General features: G+C 39.0%; 1 protein-coding gene across 1 annotated transcript in view; it reads right to left on the bottom strand.

Annotated features, from left to right (window-relative positions):
• luzp2 (leucine zipper protein 2) overlaps nt 1–22,718 on the bottom strand; it is a 157,839-nt gene that overhangs the window by 10,388 nt on the left and 124,733 nt on the right. The window contains exons 8-11 of the mRNA XM_086072231.1: nt 11,594–11,668; nt 11,192–11,359; nt 4,132–4,236; nt 934–1,008 (exon numbers count right to left, since the gene is read on the bottom strand). Coding sequence (XP_085928357.1) covers nt 934–1,008; nt 4,132–4,236; nt 11,192–11,359; nt 11,594–11,668 — 423 coding nt within the window. The remainder of the gene's footprint in view (nt 1–933; nt 1,009–4,131; nt 4,237–11,191; nt 11,360–11,593; nt 11,669–22,718) is intronic.

Below are 22,718 nucleotides of genomic sequence, written 5' to 3'. Positions count from 1 at the left end.
GATTCGTTGTCTGCTGAGGCATGACATCTCACTCTTCTTGAAGGGCAGCCCTCAGGTCATTGAGGTTGTGGGGTGCAGAGTTTTGAGCGGCGAGTCTGCTGATCCCACAGGTTTTCAATTGGATTCAGGTCTGAAGAAAGTGCAGACCGTTCCATTTGCGGTACACCAGTCTCCAACAGCCGTTCCCTGATGGTGCCACCTCCATGAGCTGGAGCATTGTCGTTTGTGAATTCGATTTTGAATTTTAAGCTCCTCGTTAAAGAACACCACTGAAAGATTTAACAGTTGGACATGTGCATTCAAAAGCTTAGAGAAGATAACATTAAGCTCACCTCCCTAACTTTTTGTGAGTAGTGTATTTTCAAACGTTTTTTTGGGGGGGAGGGGGGCAATTTTGTAGACATTTTATGTTTACTTTTTGAATGCTTTCTTTTCTGCCTCTTTTTATATTCAATTCTCTGACATTTTTTGCAATTTTGTGGACATTTTATGGTAATTTTCTGCTTTTCCACTCCCTTTTGGACATTTCTAGGTAATTTTTGATCGGCGTTTGTCTGTTATTCTAACAACTTAAAAATGTGAGCTCTGACATTTAATTATTCATTTTTCAAAAATCTAAATCATTCATTCAGTTAAAAATGTTTTATGTATATGTCAATTTAAATATATGTAAAACAATATTAATTTCTACAATCTTTTTAGAGATCCACAGATCCACATGAGAGGGATTAAGGAGCCGCAGGTTGCAGACCCTGTTCTTCATCATTTCAATATCTCACAAAGATAACAAAAGTAAGTATGAAATGGAATTTAAAAATGAGGATTCCATTGTTTACCAAGTGTGAAATACGAGAAACTTCCTTTAAGAGTGCCACAAGTTTCTCATGACAACATACCGGTACTTCATTTTGAGTGTTTTGACCTCAATCTCACCTGATGCGCTTCTGGTTGCTGTTTTGCTTCTGGAGCTAATTCCTTTGTCTGATTCTGGAAGCAGTCACTACCAGTCTGTTGGAGGAGAAAGAAAACAAATCGGAATGTACATACGGAAGCTTGCAACTTGGCTAACAAGCTTATTGAATATTGTGTTCCAAAACACGTTTCATGTTAATTAAAATTGTCCATCATGATTTTTTCCCTGTATGACAAATGTGTGCATGCTTGTGCACCAACAGCTCTCGCTTGTGCTCTGACTTCAAGGCTGGATTTCAAATGCAATATATCTGAGTTGTTTTTTTTTTTTTTGCGTAAACTGTGAAGTATAATACAAGCTGTGAAAACCAGACCCCAAAAATTGCAGTATTGACTCTAATGGATGCAGGAAAGATGCCACGTTTGAGCTCTAAATGTGCGTTGAAATTTTTGGAGGGATATTTTATAGCGTAAAGCAAATCATGTGTATCATTATTTCTCATCTCTCAGGGTGAGCTATACCTATAAACTGGTGGGCTGGGCACCGACACTGGCACTATAACCAACAACGTCATTAAAATGTCTACCGACTAGCCACCACATTATGAATGCTTGCACAATATAATTGTATCCAATAAAATAGCTTGATCAAATATTCTGTACACCGCTGCAAAATACAACCACAATAATGAACATGTTTTTGAGCCTTTTTGTGAACCGCTAAATATTTCTCTGACAAGCCTGAACATTTTTATAAAAGCACAATATTTCAATAATTATATTGTGGAAGTGGTCCAATAGCTGCGGTTGGTCAGTGTCTGAAATCAATTTCGGTCCTATTGAACCTTTGTTCCAGACTTTTCCACAAATCACGGTAGTTTAAAAAGTGTTTCATATATTTAATATTGTCAATGTGAATTCAAATTTCATTGATTAATTTTTTTTTTTTAAAATATAAATATTCCATTTTTGGAGACACACTTGCTGTCAGCTGTAAAATTTCAGAACATTGTGCGAAGATGTAAAACCATTTCATTTCCAGAGGATGGCATCACAAATGCCCATTTTGCTGGCATATAATGAATGACGGGGAACTTCGAAAAACTTACAGACTAAGCACCGACGGAAGCCAGATAAATAGCATTATTCACAGCAATTTTATCAGTCATATATGTATGGGTTGCAAGTCGTCCTGTATTAACTAATTTAAACCCCCAAAATGTGTAAACACGTTTTTAATACTTTGTCCTTCACTGCCTAAAATGTATTTACAGCTTGTTTGTTTTTTTTAATAATTTTTTTTATGTAAGAGCATACAGAAGACTTTTTTGCGCTTCTGATATAAAGATGTGGCTTAAAGCAATGGTAGTTATTACAAAAAACGGCCAGCAGGTGGCAGTAGAGCAAAATAGATCAACCAGGGCCATGTTGAAAAAAGCTCTTTTACCCAGTTCTATACAGATTTGTGTATAATGATGAAACTTAGCTATATCGTAACGCTAATTGCTGCAAAACGGAAACAGATACAAATATACTTTTTTTCCTGATGAAAGAAGAGACTCTAATCTTTCTTTTGGTAGGTTCCATGTTTTTATAGCAATAGAACACAATATTCCGAGGGTCTTGCAAAATCAGTCAAAATACAGTAAAACAGCCAGGAGGGAAGGTGGTTGCTTCTGTGAAAATGGCTGGGAGTTAATGAATTAAAGGTGTATTCCAGGATCTTCTCGAAAAGTAGAAGCCAAACGTCTGTTTGCCACTTTCTAAAAACTGTGCATGCAAAAAAACATCCAATCTGCCGGGAACATGCAGGCTCATGTTCATCTTCATCTGTAGCTGCAGCCATTTTCAAAATATGCGGTGAGATCGGTGGAGCTACAACGATGAATGGCTGAGTCAGAAGCTCTGCAGCTGCTACAAACACTCGAAGTGCGAAGGAACGAGCACGCACGACGTTGTTACGGCAGATTGTTTGACGTGATCGAGAAACAATCATTAAAATGATCCACCCGGAAGACGCAGCGACAAAAGATCCTGGAATACTATATTAAAAAAAATCAAAAAAAAAAAAAAAAAAAGATCCTGGAATACACCTTTAAGAGGTAGATCAAGTTGAGTAAGTACCCACTGAAGAAGCAGGTGCAAATTGTGTGGCCCACCACTGAAACCCATATATCCACCCTGACTGCTGGGAAACCAACACGAGTTATGGCAACATTCACTATTTGAGTGTTTTCCTCAAATTTGCCGGTATCTTCCCTTATCCGGATCACAATGGTTCTCTCGCTTGCTGCAGGAGTTTTACAACCACGCCAAAATTACGTAATCAATTGTTGCACACAGCACAATTTCATTACGAACGATCTCCTTGAAACAATTTTTACAAAAGCTATTTTCCTCCATGACATTCTGCAATAGTCTCCTGACACTCTATCAATGTTCATCTTTACTACTTCTTGCTAGCTACTTGTCGAAAATCCTGATGGTCCTGTTTAATCCTTTTGGTTTTCACAAGTCTGAAGAGGTTATGAAAGACTCCTTGACAGCCGGAATGTCACAGTTGCCTGATTCTTAGCGATGTTCGCCAGTGACAGTGGAGCAGCAAATTAAGCAAAATTTGAATAGCGAATGTCAATTATTGACTATCTCTTCTCACTTGCAGTAACTGCTTTCATATTCATTTTCAACTCAGCGCAGCACTCAGCTGAAGATTTTGTTCAAATGAGTCCTTCTGGCAGGACTATTTGGAATCCAGAACAGTGTAGTTGAGAGTGAAGAGCTTTTATGCTGTAAGTGTCAATTTTTAAATGATACCCTAATGCAAGTATTCCTTTCATCCATTTATTATCGTAAAAGCGTATTCTGTGCAGGGTCATAGGGAGCTCGAGCCAGCACACACTGGCCAAGATGTGGCGTCACACTGGGTAGTTTACTGCTGACCTTGAATGACTTTGGCTCAATTGATCAGCTTTTGGTGTTAAAGGCAAATTGTCTTAATAAAGAAATATATATTTATATTCACACCTCCATCCATTGCGCATGATGGATAATCGAATGAATGAAAAAAAACAAAACAATTTCAGTCCTTCCACAAAGTTCATGGATAATGATAACAATAAAGACAAACTATGTTTTTAAACCCTGGTGAGGGATTTGAATGGATGCTGGTGGATTCAAGCCCTTGGGTTGCATCGTGGTTTAATCACTGTTAAGGCTCACCTCCTCCATCTGGCACTTTTTAACTCCGCCACTTTCTCTCCTCATTACGCCGATGTTCGTGGGGGTTTTGCTGGTTGTGACGACTCTCTGAACTTTAGAGATATCCTGTTAGGAAAAAAACAAACATTTTAGCCTGGGGTTAAAAATAAAATGCAGAAACGGCTCGTATATTGCGGTATTAAATCTGAGCATCCTGAAAAACACATCTGACTCATAATGGTTGTGTTTTATGTGCTCGTTTAAGTTCATTTATGCAATTCAATCAATCCATAGTATTTCTACAGCATTAAAACAAGAACAGCAGGGTTGTAGAAGATGTATAAAAGATAAGGAACAAAAATAACCAAAATGCAATTTCAAAATTGGTGTTGAATTGTTTTGCACACATTACATTTAACGAGTCACAACACTGTCAAGAATGCAGCAGAGCATCATTACTTGGTTTAAATGAACTGGTTGATGACAAGCTTGGGCAATGAATGTAGTGTCTTAGGGCAGGTCAACTGTTAACGTTAAAGGTCAGAGCCTGTTTGTGGCATGCATGCATTCAGGTGGACACATTTGTAGTAAAGTAAAGTCAATTTGATGGTGATTTCAATATAAAATGTACAGAGTATATAAAATGACAAAGCAAAGACATGAGATTAATTTAAATTTCTGGTGCTATATTTCAGTAAAGTTGCCTGAATTGTAGTAGAAATTGACTCTAGTGAGGTTAAGCAGTTTGGAAAATTGATGGATGGATGGTATGATGTAGTTTTCTCTCTTGTTTCTACATGAAACTGCACTTCGGGGCATATTCTTCCAGGTGTCAGACATGGCGCACTGCTGCACTTTTTTTGGGCTGTGCAGGTTCACCCATTAACTTAATCGTGTCAATTAGGCACCGTCATGAAATGTACGCACTCTAGATGGAGGCTTAAGCATCTTTCTTCCAATCCTACAAAACCATCAAAATAATGCAGTCACAAAGTAGCAATATAATTTGTTTTTGGGAAGTAGAAATATTCTCATTTTTAACAGGTTCACCCTGCCAGTTTCCCATAATATGGTTTATGCTGATGGATTTTTTTTTTTTAAATGAAGTTCATAGAGATAAGATCTGCTGATTTTTTTGTTTTGTTTTAGCCCACAAACATTGGATGCAAAAATAAGAGAAAGCTACAGTATAGAAATCACAACTGCAACACTAAACCTAACCAGACTAAATATATAATTCTCTTTTTTAAGCCAAATCAATGTTGACATTTTTTTTTTCTTAAGAAACTGCATGTCCAAAGCAAAGGCGAAAGAAGCATCCACTGCATTAAGAAACACTGATCCAAATGTAACTGCCTGTTGCAACCAACTGCTCAGGGCTGTTATATTGTAGTTTCCTTCACTGGGCCAAATGTCTCTTGAGAGTAAAAAGCAAAACATTTTTAAGATGAATACAAGCCATTTTAACGTCACTGTCAAACTTTTTCTTCTTCTTTTTTTTTTCCACAGCTCAGTCAAGAATACTTTTGGAAGAGAGAGGAAGTTTTGAGGGAGGGCATTGCATGAATTATTTCTCACCTCTTGACAGCAACCATCACAATCACAGCAATAGGGGAAGGAATAGATTTAAAATGCTCTTTCTCCTTGTGTGTTAACAATACTTTTTATACATAATGATAAATTATATATATATATATATATATATATATATATATATATATATATATATATATATATATATATATATATATATATATATATATATATATGAGTGCCTCAATCGGTATTCATTCCAAAATCAACAAAGGAATTAGAAAAGAAACAGATATGATTAAAATACTTGAATCAGAATGTCTTCATCCTATTATGTAGAGCACCCTTTTTCAATTAAGAAGCGTTTCTCCTTTTTTCTGCTACTTGGTTAAACTAAATGAAAAATAAATAGTTGTGTGTTTTAAAAAAAAGTTGTATTTATTTATAATAGTGTGTTTTTGCTTTATTCTATATTGTGTTGTATTTAATCACACACTGGTTAAAAAGAAGTTAAGCATAATTACATTTGGGGGCAGAACAGATTAGTTACATTCCCATTAATTTAAATGAGAAACATTACCTGTGAACGTATCGGGTTACAAACATTTTAAAATAAAATGTAATTCTGTTTAACTTGAATAAAATTATCACTGATTGAAATTCCCATTGTTTGTATCAATTTACCGGTAAACAAATTAGGGGGGGAAAAACATACTTGCATGAAGTGCCGAAAAAGGAGCAACAAAATGACTTATTTCTTCTTTAAGCACAGTGTACCAAATCCTACATCATCAAGACATCTTCTTCCATTACGCAGATGCAATTTGCATGCTATTGGACCACAAGCCATGACTCTTTCCCCAAGACTCTTAAATATGAAGCAACTTCCACTGCAATCTTGCTGCATCCTCACACTAATGAATCTTTCAACAGTGTGTTGAGTTTTGTGAACGTGGGAGGCCAAGGCCATGGCTCCCCTGCTATTGCATCCATGAGCTCTTAAGCCTCATTATATTAACTCAAACAAGAAACACAGACAGGTGTCACTGAGCAGTGCACTTGAACAAACTACCCTGCACTTATCCTCTTTGCACGGCAAATGCGGAATCTACTCTCAAGTGTGCTTATGAAACACTAACATCATATGGTGGGAAATTGCCATTCTCTTTGCAATGTTTTTTTTTTTTAATCAAACAGATTACAAAAAACACCAATTCCATATGACTGTCAAATGACAATGCATATGTTAAACAGGCTAATTTAACCTTAAAGGGATACTTGACGCATTGAGCCATTTTTAGCAGTAAAAAGTTCTTATTTTGTCCAGAATTAATTTGATACATTTATTATTTTGCATGTACAATTAATGGCTTTACAATTACCTTGCTACACCCCGCCCCCTTTGTGCCCTTGTTCTACACTTCGGCTGAGCCAAGTGCATTACCCATAATTCAGTGCGGAGTTGACTAAAAGAGCGGGAAAATGGCATTTGATGGTAATTCCTGTGCCTGTGTCAAATAAAAAGTATTTTCAAGTGCAAGTATCACTCTATCATTTGTTTTTGCATTTGTATATATGTCATTTTAATCAAAGTTTAACCTCACCTACATACAGTATTTTGCACGAGTGCAGTTGCCATACTTAGCGACCTTGTGCGTGTGTGCCGCAGGTCGTGCAGGGGCTGCAAATAAATGCTTCGCAAATCCAGGCATGGAACCATAGCTGTCGTCGACTGGAGTTTTTACTTTATTACTACTTTACTAGTTTTACAGTCATTTTAAGCAGCAAAATTGCTAAAACATAATAAAACACGGTGGTGCAAGTCTACAATTTTCTCACACTTGTAACCTGCGCTCTCCAACACTTCGTGTACCTCTAAGTGAACACTTCAGTAGTTAGGTTCCCATCTAAATGTTTCAAAATTTGTAGGCAAATTTTATGAAAATTTGACTTAGACTTAGACTTGACTTTATTCATCCCTTTGGGATGACTCCCTCTGGGAAATTTACGTTTCCAGCAGCAATAAGAACAGATAGGCATGCAGACAGGAAGAGCAAAAAATTACAAATTTAAAAAAAACCACACAAAAATAAAAAATCAATCAATCAATAAATAAGGTTATTGCACCAGGGAGTAGTTTATTGCACATTGAATAAAGTAAAGTGCCATTTCTGTGCAGTGTAGTGTACTGTACGCCTTCCTCCCCCTCAGTGAGGAGTTACAGAGTACAATGGCATGGCAATGCGCAAAACGGACATGCGAATTATGCCCGTTTCCATTTGCTCTTCTTTGGCGAATATGCGTCGCGAGATGACGTTGTAGTGACGGAACTTTGGGACAATGGGGAGTTCCAGGTGGGAATGTTGTTTTTGACGGACTGAACGGAAGTAGTTTGTCTTGTTGGCTTCCCTCCCGCATGTAAGTGAAGTGTGTTGTTACATTGAGAGCTGATGTTAATAAAGCCATCTAAAATTGCATTCATGGTTTTTTTTTTTCTTTAATTAATTATAAAAAGAATCGTGCTTCTTCGTCTCCCCAAACATATCTTACAAACAATGCTTCCCATTTATTGTGACTACAAATTTCCGTGTGACGTAGTATCGGTCAAAACGTGCGACGTATATCCGGTCTTGTAGTCACTTATTCGCAAAACCTGTTTCCATCGCCAAAATGCGCATTTTCCTTTTTTCCATACTCTTCAAAAACCACCTCCCGCAAACGTAAAAACAAATTTTGGGCCTTTTTTCTAATTTCTGCCCTTTCCATTGTTTCTTTTTTGCAATTCTTGAAAATTAGAATAAAAATAGGTGGATGGAAACCCACCTATTGAAGAGTGTAGGGTGTAGTGTGGGTATTGAAACTGGGCCATAAAACATGTGCTGAAGAAATAGGTAACGACCAATCACGGCTCACCTGTTTTCTTGGTTTGGCCAGCAAAATGAGCCATGATTGGTCATTACCTGTTTCCTCAGCATCAGCCTCAGTGATGTCATCTTCAGCAAGTGGCAACATTTGTTTTTAAAGGTATAAATTGTTCATGAAAAAATAATGAAGTTATCACATTCATTATAGACAAAATATTATCTTTTTACTGTTGAAAATGGCTCAAAGAGCCAAGTATCCTTTTAATGTTCAAGTACTTCTTTCGGTCTTCGTGAGATGCCTCCTTCTAATAAACCAGGATAAAAGATCTATTATTCTTTACCATAATGAGAAACATATTATTATACTAAGAGATATGTTTTTGACCTCTGATGATCATCAGGATATTTTTCTAATGCATTTCAAAACATAGTCCTTTAATTTAGAGAGGTGTGATTTGCGGGTCTCTGGCGTGACTCCCTCTATGTCAACTAACCCCTCATCAAACACTGGGGATTTGCTTCCCTAATTGCCAGGAGTGGTTGCAGAATCGTATCTTGAAATTGTGAGTACATAAGAACACCATCTTTTAAACATACAGTATGAGCTCCTTCAACTTTGTACGGAATGATTTTAGTATAGTTCCTTATTCTAAATATTTAATTTCTTAAAGATATTTTGCTTTGTAATATTGGTTCATTATTTCATTTTCTGTGCATTATCTCTTAATGAGCACTGCCTTGAGGGAGACTTTGCACTTATGGTGGGGTGCCACAAATCTGGGGATGTACAGTAGAATGAATGGACCTGTGGTGAGTGTGTGTGTGTGTGTTTTGTTTTGTTCATATATTTTATATTGTAAAACTCATTTTAACATCTGCAGTTGTGAAATGATATAATAAAATCAAAATCACATATATAATAAAAATCTGCCTTATTGCCTTGGCTCTTTGTGAGATGAATATTTTTATAATCGTTTTCTTTACAGCTCTGTCTGTCTTCTAAAGTATCAGTAACAGTCCACCACACACACACGCACACCCACACACGCACCCCCACACACCCCACACGCACACACACGCACATTCACACACACGCACGCACGCACACACCCACACACACAGAAGTGAGGCTTTTGATCATTTTTCTAATATAGAAAACACACACACACTTAACATGGCTGCCCCTCATGCTTGATTTTAGTCATGAATCTTAAAAAAAAAAGAACATTTAAAACACACACTATAATGTTGCCTTCACTAAAACAACATTTGGAGCACAGCATTTCTGCCAAGTTGGGGGAGCGTGTTCTATTGTTAGCAAACATAGTTGTGCACCATTCTACTCTACAGTGAGTGCAATTATGTGCTGTTCCGAACAAAATTATTTTTAAACAATTTGGCAGGGATTTCAATGAGATCTGGCACACCTCCATATAAGCAGACAGAGTGGACAGATGGAGCACCCCAGTAATCTTTACAGCGAGGGCTGATTTATCAGACAGCCAGTCAAAGATTACAGCGCTTAAAGGAGATAATGGAGATAATAGAGCTAGAATCTTCCTTCGCCAGTGGAGTGTGGCTATTTTTAAGTGTGCACAAACCTAACGCTTTGAGTTTGTGTTTGTTTTGCAAATATGTGGTACACAAGGTAAAAAGTTGGCAAGAAAATACACCTTTGTATGAAGCAGTCTGTTTGAAGTGTTTAATTGGGAGCAAAAAAGCCAGTCTCATCCTTTTGTTTTTCACAATGTCACTGACAGTGGAGGCGATGGTGAAAGTGAGACATGATAAGGGAAAGAAATGGAAAAAACATCTTCGTAGCATGTCGAATCTCCGAGGCGCCCACTGAAGGGACGCAGAGCAAATTGCGACTGCTTTGACGGGAGAAAAGCCTCTTAAAGACAGAATTGCTCACCAGAATCATGGCAGATAAGGCACAGCAGTGCTGTGGCCGACCAGATGATTTCAAAGTGCCAGCAGTGGCTGCTTTTCAGAAATCAGAATGAACGAAATCTCTGATTGGGCTTGACACGACTGCTTGGTACAGCAAAAATACACATAACAATTGTTCGGGTGATGTATGTGTTGTGGTGCAATGCAGAAGCGCAGTATCTTTTTATGGAACTGATATCATGTGACATTTTGGGTATTATTCTTGATGGTGACGTTTAGACTACACACTGTCTTTAAAAAGCTACCCTAAATTAATTAAACAAGGGTACATTCTATAAAATGTAAGGTTGAGTAAAATATGAGGATTTAAAATGATAGCTGATAATGAAGGACTCAATATTGCACTCTAATATTGTAGTCGGTGTCTCTGCTCCAAAGATGACAGTGTGTTGGATCTAAATGTAAGCAATAACCCCGTGCGAGTTGCAAATTAGATCGGAAAAGATGTGGTCGCTTGACTGAAGCTAAAAATGACAAGCTTTTACAGCACTTTGATTTTCTTCCCCCAAAAAGTAGGACCATCAATTCCCAGGGACAACAATACATTTGGGTCTTTGTTACATCTTTGCCCACATTGACATTCTTCATGACACACTCTGTTAGTTCAAGGACGGCTGAGAGTCACTCTTCAGTAGACCCGCGTAAAATATTAGTGGAGCAAATTTGACAACAAAAGTGCTTCTTTTTGATCAGCATTAAATCAGATGGCACTGAGGGAAATACTGCATTACCTTGGCATGGGGCTGTTGAAAGGTGACTCTGGAGCTGTTGATGAGTGATGAGTATCTGTACAAATGGGAGGAGGAGGTGGGAAATCTGTGGCTGCCGCTGGGCTGGTTCTGCAGGACAGCTGAGAAGCAGATGTGAACAGTGTCCTTTAGCGCCTTCAGCTGAGAATCCTGTGCCCAAAAAAGATTACACACAGGACAATTTTTGAATTCATACGTTTCTCTTAACATGCATTCAATTGATTAATTGATATAATCAGATACCACGCTCTTAACTTTCAAATAGCTACAAAGCATTGTGTATGTGCACATAGACATGTTTTTAAGGACAAGTGCTATGAATTCGAGGTCACATTTCAATGACTTGAAATGCAAAAGCCCTACTAAGGCATGAAAAGTACTCACCCTGTCGAGAGCAGTCTTCTCTAATTCTTCCTTGGCCATGGTTAACTTGTGTTCCAAATCCATTAGCTGCTGTCCCTAGAAAAATACATAACTTTTGAATCAAATGAACCTTTCAGCATTTTCTTCCTACATTTCCTCAGTACTATCACGTCCAAGTGAAATCTTGCGGTTTTGCTGAAACTGTTTAATTTAGCATAAAATCACACACTCAATTTAAAGGCTTACGGCACATCTGGGCAAAGTTTATCGTTAATATGTTTAGATATGTCATTTTAATATAACTGAATAAACTTTTTTCAGTTTTTTTTCTTTCAGTTCTTATTTCCTGATTACAACAACATAGTTATCCCAGGGCTACATAATAACAGCCTATTTAAATACTACAATTCAATGTTTTATTAAAAAAAAATAATAATTGCATTGCCCCATTTAAAATTAATTGCCCACCTCTGACTTGCAGTATAGAACCGTGTGATCTGCTAATTCAACAGTTCTCTACGGGCAGCCTAACCCAATCGAGAGGTTACGCACATACAACAACAAGCCATGGTTCACTGCCAAAATCTGTCAATTGTCAGGCTAAGGAGGAAACCTATCGGAGTGGAGACAGAACTCCGTACAGACAAGCCTGAAAACCAGCATAAATAAATTAACATTGCCAATCGAAGCTATGCAGAAAAGCAGGGGAAAAAAGTTTACTGATAATAACTCTGTCAGTGTGGAAAAGTCTGCAATCAATCACCAAATAAAGAGACCCCTTCCCCAGGCAGAGAACAATAAGGGATTCTCTGGTGATTTGAATATGTTCTACTTGTCATGTCTGGGAAGATCTGGTTTTGGATGAGGGTCCCGATTGGTCCTGAGTGGGTTCCAGCCCTTCCGGGTTGACCAATCCGGGCCCTCAGCCACTTATGCCTGGCCCCAGGTGTGGCTAGTTACCCAATTAGTGTGAGTGTATTTAATTCCCGGGTGGTGATCAGTCGGTGCGGGATCATTGCCGCTTGTCACGGTCAACCACGGAGTTCTGCCTGTCATTTTGATTTAGTATCTTTTCAGTTTGTTGTTTAGTTAGCATTAACCAGTACCCTGGTTAGTGTTTTCTGTAAAATAAAGCACGCCAGTCTCGCACTCCTGCTGTGGTTCTCCTGCCTCCCTGCATTTTGGGTCCTCCACTTCACACGCCGACAGACACCACGCCGCTCCGTGACCACACCGTGACACTACTGAAATTGGAAAAGCCTATTTTTTCACCTCAAACCTGCCCAGCCCCACCAACAACCCCCATCACACCCGATTCCATCTTCAAGTGACAATTGCCGATTTATAAACAATTCGTGGGACACCTCTGCAAGAGACAAAAGACCAAGTAGGCATTAGAACGAGCAGAACCCAGCAGGTGATGCTGGCGGGGAAAACCACAGCAACACACACCACTAGCACTGGGCCAAGGGCCAAGGATGCATCCTCTCCACACAAACGACTGCACATCAAAGCACCCAGCTGTCAAACGCCTGACATTTGCAGATGCCCTCACAGTCATCGGCTCATCAACAACGGTGATGAGTCTGCATATGGAAAGGAAGTGGAACGGCCAACACATCTTGGAGCTCAACTTGCTCAAGACTAAATGATTGTGGGCTATAGGAAACATCCTTTGCCACAGCTGCCTGTCTCGCTGTCCAACTGCCCTGTGTCAACCGTTGAGACCTACAAGGTCTTGGGTATTACAGTCTCTAACAACCTGAAGTGGGAGACCAACATCAACTCCCTCCTGGAAAAGGACAAGCAGAGGATGTACTTCCTTCGACTGCTGAGGAAGTACGGTCTGCCGCTACAGCTAGCAATTCAATATAGCAGTCATTGAACAGGTGTGTTTATCCGTCAGTCTGCTTTAGTGCCATCACAAAGAAAGAAAAAATCGGACTGCAACGGACATCTAGAACTGTCAAGAAGATCATCGGATTCCTCCTACCAACTCTTGCTGACAAGACAAAGGCAAGCAAAAATGGTCTTGGACTCACACCAGACACCACATTTTCCATCTCTTTCCCTCTACTAGTTGCTATCGAATAATGCACACTAAAACCAGCAAACAGTACTGTCTTTTTCCTTGCCATCAACAAGAAATTTAAAGTGTTTGAAAACTTGTGGTTGTAGCAAATACATAGTAAAGCAATCCTCGGATTCAGGAGGAGCAGTGTAATTTTCGTCCCGGCTGTGGAACAGTGGACCAGCTCTACACCCTCGGCAGGGTACTCGAGGGTGCATGGGAGTTCGCCCAACCAGTCTACATGTGTTTTGTGGAGAAGGTGTTCGACTGTGTCCCTCGGGGAGTCCTGTGGAGGGCGCTTCGAGAGTATGGGGTACAAACCTCCAGATACGGGCTGACCTGCATTACCAAGTCGGATTTGTTTCCAGTGAGGGTTGGACCCCACTAAGGTTGCCTTTTTTCACCAATTCTGTTCATAAACTTTATGGACAGAATTTCTAGGCGCAGCCGAGGCGTTAAATGGTCCGGTTTGGTAGCCTCAGCATTGCATCTCTGCTTTTTGCAGATGATGCGGTGCTTTTTCAAGCCGCAATCTCCAACTCTCACTGGAGCGGTTTGCAGCCGAGTGTGAAGCGGTTGGGATGGGCATCAGCACCTACAAATCCGAGACCATGGTCCTCACTCGGAAATGGGTGGAGTTTCCTTTCCCTGGGTCAGATATTAGATCCTGCCCCAAGTGGAGGTGTTCAAGTATCTAGGGGGTTTTGTTTACGAGTGAGGGCAGGAGGGAGTGGGAGATCGACTGGCGGATCGGTGCGGCGTCTGCAGTGATGCAGACTCTGTATTGTTCCGTTGTGGTGATGAAGAAGTTGAGCTGAAAGGCGACGCTCTCGATTTACGAATCGATCTACGTTTCTACCCTCACCTATGATCACGAGCTGTGGGTTGTCATCAAAAGAATAAGATCCCAAGTGGCCAAAATGACTTTCCTACACAGGGTGTTCGGGCTCTCCTTTAAAAGATAGGGTGAGAAGCTCGGCCATCCGGGTGTGACTCAGAGTCGAGCCGCTGCTCCTCCGCGTTGAGAGGAGCCAGCTGAGGTGGTTCGGGCATCTGGTTCTGATGCCTTACTGACGCCTCACTGGAGAGGTGTTCCGGGCATGTCCCACTGGCGGAAGGCCCCGGGGACGACCCAGGACATGCTGGAGAGACCATGTCTCTCGGCTGGCCTGGGAACACCTTTGGATTCCGCCAGAGGAGCTAGATAAAGTGGCTGGGGAGAGGGAAGATTGGGCTTCACTGCTAAAGCTAAGCGAATGAAGATGGATGGATAGATGGCATGTTACAACATACATAAAAAGACATTGTCTGCTGGAGTGTTGCAATATTACATACTCTAATGTATTACAGTGCAGTGTTTCATATTAAGTGTCATACTGTATATATGACACACACGACCCATAATTACTATCATTGCGCAAGGTTGAGCCCTGAACTGAATAATAAACAGTAGGGGCATTTAGTTCACACAAAAAGACCATCAATAGAAGAGCCAAATGAATGTCATTGTTAATAGCTTTAACACCGTGATAATTTGCATGCAGATTGTGTAAAACTAAAACTGACCTTGGTGGTCTACTTTCAATGATGATCTTTTATTAGGTTTCTTTTACTGGCCTTTTGAAATGAAACGTTCTCCGTGCTTGAAAACAGCAAAGGCTGGCTAAATCCACACATAGTAGGGACAATGTATTGGTTTGTATATGTCCTTTTCAATAGTATTACAGTGCCCGCATAGGTATTGTGTCAGTGATGAAACATTGAATATTTGCAAAATCCACCTCATTTGTATGCATTTTAATCACACAAATTCATAATTTTAATGAGGTCAGTTGCGTTTACAACTCAACGGGTCAAGTAAAATTATGTTTATTTGGCCTGATGGGTGAGTCATACCATACAGAAGAGGACTAATGTCTGAAAATTTTATTTTTTGTTGTTGTCAGAATCACATCTATGTGGACTATTTTCTAAAATATTACTACAAAAAACTAGCCATATTCACTGGTATTGTTATTTGAGCAAAACAGATGGCAACTAGAAAAACAACATTAAATCGCTAAATTTCAAAGAAGCCTGTGACATTTTACATTGTGGCTGTCAGAATACTGGCGCAGGACATTTTAATACGATGCTGCAGAAGGGAAAACACAGAATGTATCTTATCACAGGAGATAATACACGCACAAAATGTTGCTCAGTATGTCAGATGAAACATTGCAAATACAATGTGCTAAATAACGAGTCCAGGTTGGTTTGGCTAACAAGCATAGACATTTGCCGCCTGCTCTCAGTCTCCTCCCAAAGGCTGACGGAAGAATGTGTGCACATACGCATGCATGTGACTGTGTTGCATTACAGAGAGCCATTAGTGCCATTGCTTCGTGCATCATCAGCAGATAGTCCTCTGAGGAATGCAGGCACATGGTGACTGACCCAGAAATGCTGACTTTCAGGGTTACTGACTCAAAGCTCCATATTTATGTGTCAGTCCATTATGGAGGTGTGGGGTCAGTAGAGTACAAGCCATTTCGCCAGATGAGGCATGCGACTACATCAAGCCACCATACTTCTTTTGCTTTTAGAAGCCAGTGGAGAAACAGCCCGAGGTAAAGTTGAATGGGGACTTGCAGAGTGGAGGCTCTTCTGACATGCAACACGAGGAAGGGCAGTTCTTCTTAGGGCCTTTATATAATAACAGAGACAACAAGTGAAGACAAACCTGCCTGGGTATAGTGTTTACAGTTTAGCACTGACTGCGGTGACTGTTTTACAGCAACTAGAGAGTATTCTGACATCTTGACATTTTTGATAGAAGCTAGAGGTGAACACAAGTGCATTGGTAGGATCATCTGATGACAAAATCAAAGATAAAATGCATTCCCATTTGCATTTGGAGTGAGCATTGGTGATTATTGATAATACCTTAGAAACAGGGTGAATAGATTGTGCCTTTTTCATCTTTGGCACAATATTAGATTTGAACTACTGGGCATGACACTTCTTTGTTCAGTGTTCTGAATTCGTATAATCATTTAATTTTAAAGACTTTTTCAAAACATTTGTTCACCGAATTGTTCATTTCCCCCCACGGGAGCATAAAAAAAATAAAAATAATAATAAAAAAGCTCCTGAACAAGACATCTCCATTCTGCTTTGTGTTCACTCTCCTCTTACTCTTATGTCTGTATCTATTCGTTGATTATTTATTTAAACCTATAAAGACTGAACCATGAATTATACGAGAAGAAAATCGGATTATTTGTATTTATTGGTCCTTTTGAACAAACAACAGCAAAAATAATAATAATTGAAAATCAACTTCCTGACTTTTGATTTGTGTCATATTTGATACATCCGGTCACAATGCTTTAAATTCGTAGACTTATATTATAACTGTAAAAAATATAATAATAAACAGACATATCAAACGTATTAGTATTTCCAATACAATCCAAGACATAATATTTCCCACTATTAATAAGTATAGGTGTCTCTCCTTTCTCAATTGGGGCGATCTTGCAAAGTCGCTGGAAAAGCCATCAGCTGGGTGATACTGCTGTCTAATGGATTATCCGTGCAATGCATGTCAGATCATATACGTCAGGGTTTTAATGGGAAAAAAACATTGTACTCATGAAATAGAGGGCTCAAAATGTCTTGTATTTAATATGATACGTTTGGCGTTATAGGGTTAAATTTAGTACAAATCTTTAAAAAAAATGTGTGCGCTTCCTTTTGTGTGGTTTGCATTTACCGTTAGCTTGGCTAAATGGATGCCATTGAAAGCCCTGTGATGTCGAAATGAGTGGTGGTTCACTGAGTGTTAACATTGTTATTTCCACTCACATATAGTACGTTCAGTTACTGAAATGGTAATATGCCATTATGGCAGTACGTTCACTGACTTGTTCGCAAACGACAATAGCAGTGCATTCACTCACTGACTCGTTCACAAAGGGCAACAGCATGACAGTACGCTCAGTTAAGACCGTTCCCTGACTGACAATGGCTGTTGATTGGTTGTTCGTGAAGATTCACGAGTGAGTGACAGGCTGTAATTCTGTTTCTACTCCCAGCTGAGATGGCTGAGCTCAAATGAACCGGGAAAAGAACCAATCACTTCAGGCAGCTATCTGTTCAGTCACATTTATTGAAATGATTTGTTCTTTTGAATGAAGTGTTGTGGCATGAAAATGACACAACACTAGTCTGAACATGCCATAGTCTGCTGGATTTAAATTCACACATCGAATCTCAAGTTGATCTTCAAGTAATTGTGCTCACAGATAGTGCTCAACAGATGTTGTCCTCTTTTTTAATTATACTGTATTTGGGGGAAAAAATGCCCTAGTGGTTTCACAATGTTATTTTGTTGTACCCACAGTATGTGCCTTTATAAAATACATCATAAAGTTCCCATTTGGTTTGTGTCGGAGGTATCTGTATTTTTTGCCAATGTGGTGTAACGCCGGACCGACGGTTATAATTTTTGTGTACTGTCACCACATAAAATGCATTTTGCTGCGGTACAATAGCTGTTATAACCAATTCAATTTCCTGGCGGACAAGGTGCCTTGACTGACATCCCCCATGTGAGGCTGATGACATTTCCGATCTTGAGTGACTCTTCCCTGCATTCTCGTCTCATCTGTCCCCTGCTGGGCTTTCAATCATTGCATACAGGGAATACAGATAAGATTTAAAAGAAAGCTGGCAAAAAAAATAAAATAAATAATAACTAACACTGGCTTTGTCCCCTAATAAAAAAAATAAAACAACACACAACACATTGCTATTTTTATGCATCAAAGTTAGTCATATTTCCAAAAACACTCAAAGACTAGTCTGCTTAAGGTTCCTTGAACATACTGTATGGGTGACAATGCTTTGGATAATGTGACTGAAGCAATGTTGAATCAACAACATACAAAGGGTCACATGACACAACAAGGCTAAAAGTAAAGCAAGGGACAGAACAGTCACAAAATGTGGAAACCCTCAATGTATATATATTAAGGGTGTCAAATTATCGCGCTAATTGCAATCAATTTATTACAGCCATATTTAAAGTGTTATGTTTTTTAATTGTGTTAATATAAACTTGACGGTTTCTGTATTCTGATGAGATCCATTTTTATGCATTGGGCTTCTTGCGTCTGTGTTGTTGGGGGAGAGTTCCCGTTCTTATGAACAATAAATTTCAATTTAAAAAACACCCCAATGGAACCTTTGATAAAGGTAGAGTCATATGCCTTCTTTGTAGGGAGTTTGCTTACCATAGATGCATCTCAGTTTTGGCCTACCACATAAATGAAAAGCACCCAGTCACGACTGTAGCCACAGCTAAAAAAAGCAGCAAAGATGCTGATGTAGCGAGCCATTGCAGAGTTCTTTGCCATACTAAACTCAAGAATACCCTGCGAATGAGCAAGTCTGCGACCGACAGGTTGACAAATGTTCTTGTCAAGTGGATGGCGATGAACTGCAGGCCGATTAAACACAGCTGAACACAAGGGATTAATTGAGGTGTTACAAACAGCGTCCTCTGACCCATCATACAAACCACCGCGCAGGACTCCAGTGACGACTAAAATCAGCAAGATCATGTATGACGGTGAAAAGCAAAACAAACATGATATTTGCATGGAAGATTCCTCCAACTGTGTTGCTATAACCGAAGATGACTGGACCTCAACTGGAAACCACAGCTACTTGGGCGGGGTGGCTTTACTGATGGTGAGTGGAACATCAACTCATTTTTTACTGACCGTCGTGAAAAAAAAAAAACAGTTTGGGGCCATTATTGTGCCAAAACTATTTACATTATTTAGATACACAATTATGTAAAAATAATTTGTATATGTAACCAAAGTCACAAATGCGTAACGAGAATCCACATATGTGTGACATAAATCAGCAAATGCGTACAATGATTTGTATGCGTAAACACATATTTGAATGCGTATCTGACCTGTAAACGCCGGGCCTCTTGATTGGCTGTATTTTTACATGTGACTTTTGTCACAGACCTGCCATGCAGGAATCACGAATGCGTGTGGCGCTTTGCAAATGCGTGAATAGAGACTTGTAGGACCACCAGGAGAATCTAGAGTCAATAATATTTACGTTGTTAGCTGCAATCTAGGCCACAGGCGTTTGTTTTTGTATGTTTTCTTGTCTTTCGGAGACCAGGGGCCTCTTCAGATTCTCGTCTTTGCCGAGGAAATTTATTTTCCTATCATATCCACAGACTTCTTATGAACAGTCCATTCATATTTAAGTCCGTGATCCTATGCGAGATGACCCGGAAGTACTTGGAGGATCATTCTCGTCATCCTTTACGAATACACAGTAATTCATGTTTTTCCTTGATTTCTATAATACATTTCTTTAATAAATAATCTAAATGTGTTTACAATTCTGTTTGCCTGCAGCCACACTTTTGTTTATGCTTTGAACTAGTGCTGTCAAAGTTAAAGTGTTAACAGATTAATTAATCACAAAAAATTATCGCATTAATCATAAATTAACGCAGATTAATCGCACTATTAATTTTGACCATAGATTCAACGTGACAGCGGATGGCTACGTTTAAGGTAGCACAGGTGGTGTTTGAGCAACAAACATAATTACATGCATTAAAGTAAAGCATTTAATAAATGTTTGCGTATCACATTTAGAATATTTGTTCATGTCAAAATATTGGGGTAATTTTTTTCCATTTTAAATTATGCAAGTAATTAACTCATTAGAAAAAGAGGAGGATGAGCGTGTGCAGTGGATAAAAAATGTTGAAGACGTCCTCAATGTGAAACAAATGAACACATAACCAGTGCTCTTCAAATTTGGCGGGAAAAAAATGTTGATTAAAAAAATTATTTTTTTATTAAGGGATTAATCGTGATTAATCAAAATTCTAAGATGTGATAAATTTGATTAAAATTTTTGAACATATATTTTTCGGCCTCGCTCACAACAAAGTTGCATTACTATTTTCATTAAATGATGATTTTAAAAGTCTTGAGTGTTAAACTTGAGCGTTTGAGTAGTCTGTTAATTACGTTGGTGTCCTGTTGCTTTAAATATTCGAAGTGGATACTTTGCCATGACCGGCAACTCGCCACTTATAAATCGTACAAATAATGCGCTGTTGTAGATTTACTAAATTGTGGCATAATATATGATACGTTGGTCCCGAAAATCCGGAGTCCTGAGTTCGATTCTTACTTTGACAATTAAATTATTTTTTTTTTTTATATATACATCTTCATTAAATAATATGAAACTGCAATATCTTGACAACAGCTTGCTCTGAAGGTTATGATTAGGGTTAGCCAGATCATGCTGATAATAGCCTATCTTCGGTGGCAAAACAAAATGGAATCATAATGAAAAGTCTCAAAAGGGGTGAAGTTAAGCAAGGCAGCAACCACGGCCACCGCATGATTCGGACGGTAATTGACCAATCAGACCCATTCACGGCAAAATAGCATGAGCAGGAGAGTTACAGGTCAGAGCAAAAATATCTACTGCCTTAAATATTGCTGGCGTAATGAATTATTGACTATTATCCTCTCATAAAGGACGACGAGAACAATCCTCAGAGTACTTCCAAGTCATCTCGCTCGGATAGGGATCACAGACTTAAATATGAATGAGGACTGTTCATAAGAAGTCAGTGGATATGATAGGAAAATAAATTCGGCAAAGACGAGAATCTGAAGAGGCCTCTGGTCCCCGAAAGACAAGAAAACAAACAAAAACAAACGCTGTCTATGGCCAAGATTGCAGCCAACAATGTAAGTATTATTGACGCTAGTGTCCCTTGGTGGTCGGAGCTACATACAAGTCTCCATACACGCATTTGCAAATCGCCACACGCATTTGTGACTCCTGCACGGCAGTACTGTGAGAAACGTCACATGTAAAAATACAGCCAATCAAGAAGCCCCAGCGTTTACAGGTCATACAAATCAGTGTATGCATTTGCATATTTATGTCACACAATTGTGACTTCAAGTCACATATGTATGCACTCTCCTTACGCATTTGTGACTTTAGTTACACATTTGTAGAATATCGTTACGTATTTGTGACTTCAGTTACACATTTGTGGATTCTCGTTACACCTTTGTTTTTTTTTGTTTGTTTTTTTACACCTTTGTGACTTTGGTTACGGTTACAAATTCTTTTTACATATTTGTGAATTTCGATCCACAAATATGTAAAAAGAAAGGCACTTGTAAATAGTTTTGGCACAATAATGGCCCCATAAACCAGGGACTTTGCTGATAAATGCACCCAACGTTTGCTTACATACAGTGCAGCTAGTGTACAAGCCAAGTGCCACAAACAAATTCATTTCATTTCAAACAAAGCCCGACGAGCACCACAAAATTTAACCAGCAACAAATAGAAATGTGGAAAAAAGAGCGAGCAACTTACAATAACAATATATTTAAATAAAAATACCTCTGTTTTTTTCAGCAATTTTTAGGGTAGATTAAAGATATAGAATAATTAGATGAATTACATAGAGTGATCAAACACTACTGTCTCATAATATCTTAGTAATTTTGTCACAGACCCATTGGGACATTCTGTAATATCTACTTCCTACCAATTGTCCCCAATAGTTCATGATCCTTGCATCTTAAAGTTGCTGTAAAGTGAAAATAGAAATGTCATATAAAATGTACCCACCAAAGAGAACAGTGGTGTCAGCAAGCCTGCCAAAATCAGAAAGAATTAAAAAATAAAAAATAAAATAAAAGGTAAGTTCATGAAATCAGGCTCTCTCGGGCTCCGTCAGAGCTCAGCTCTTAAATCTATGAGTGTGTCTACTAAATGCGCTGAAAAAACACACACCCTGATCCTGACAATATGCACTGCCTACACATCCCTATATAGTATGTTTGAGCCATGAAAATATATCCCATCATGAAAATATATCTTATGATGAGAGGCGCTAGCGACCAGTGCGCTTCTGGACACCGTGGGCTGCCGTTGGGTTTGTGCGATTCTTCATTTATATAGCACATTTCCACGTTACAAGCCGTCAAAGCGCTACAT

The sequence above is a fragment of the Leptonotus elevatus genome, chromosome 3 (genome assembly GCF_054856555.1).
Source record: "Leptonotus elevatus isolate MCC_2025b chromosome 3, RoL_Lele_1.0, whole genome shotgun sequence".
In the NCBI taxonomy this organism is placed as follows: domain Eukaryota; kingdom Metazoa; phylum Chordata; class Actinopteri; order Syngnathiformes; family Syngnathidae; genus Leptonotus; species Leptonotus elevatus.
Note: the sequence above shows the minus strand (reverse complement) of the source record. Positions and strands in the feature narration are given on the sequence as shown.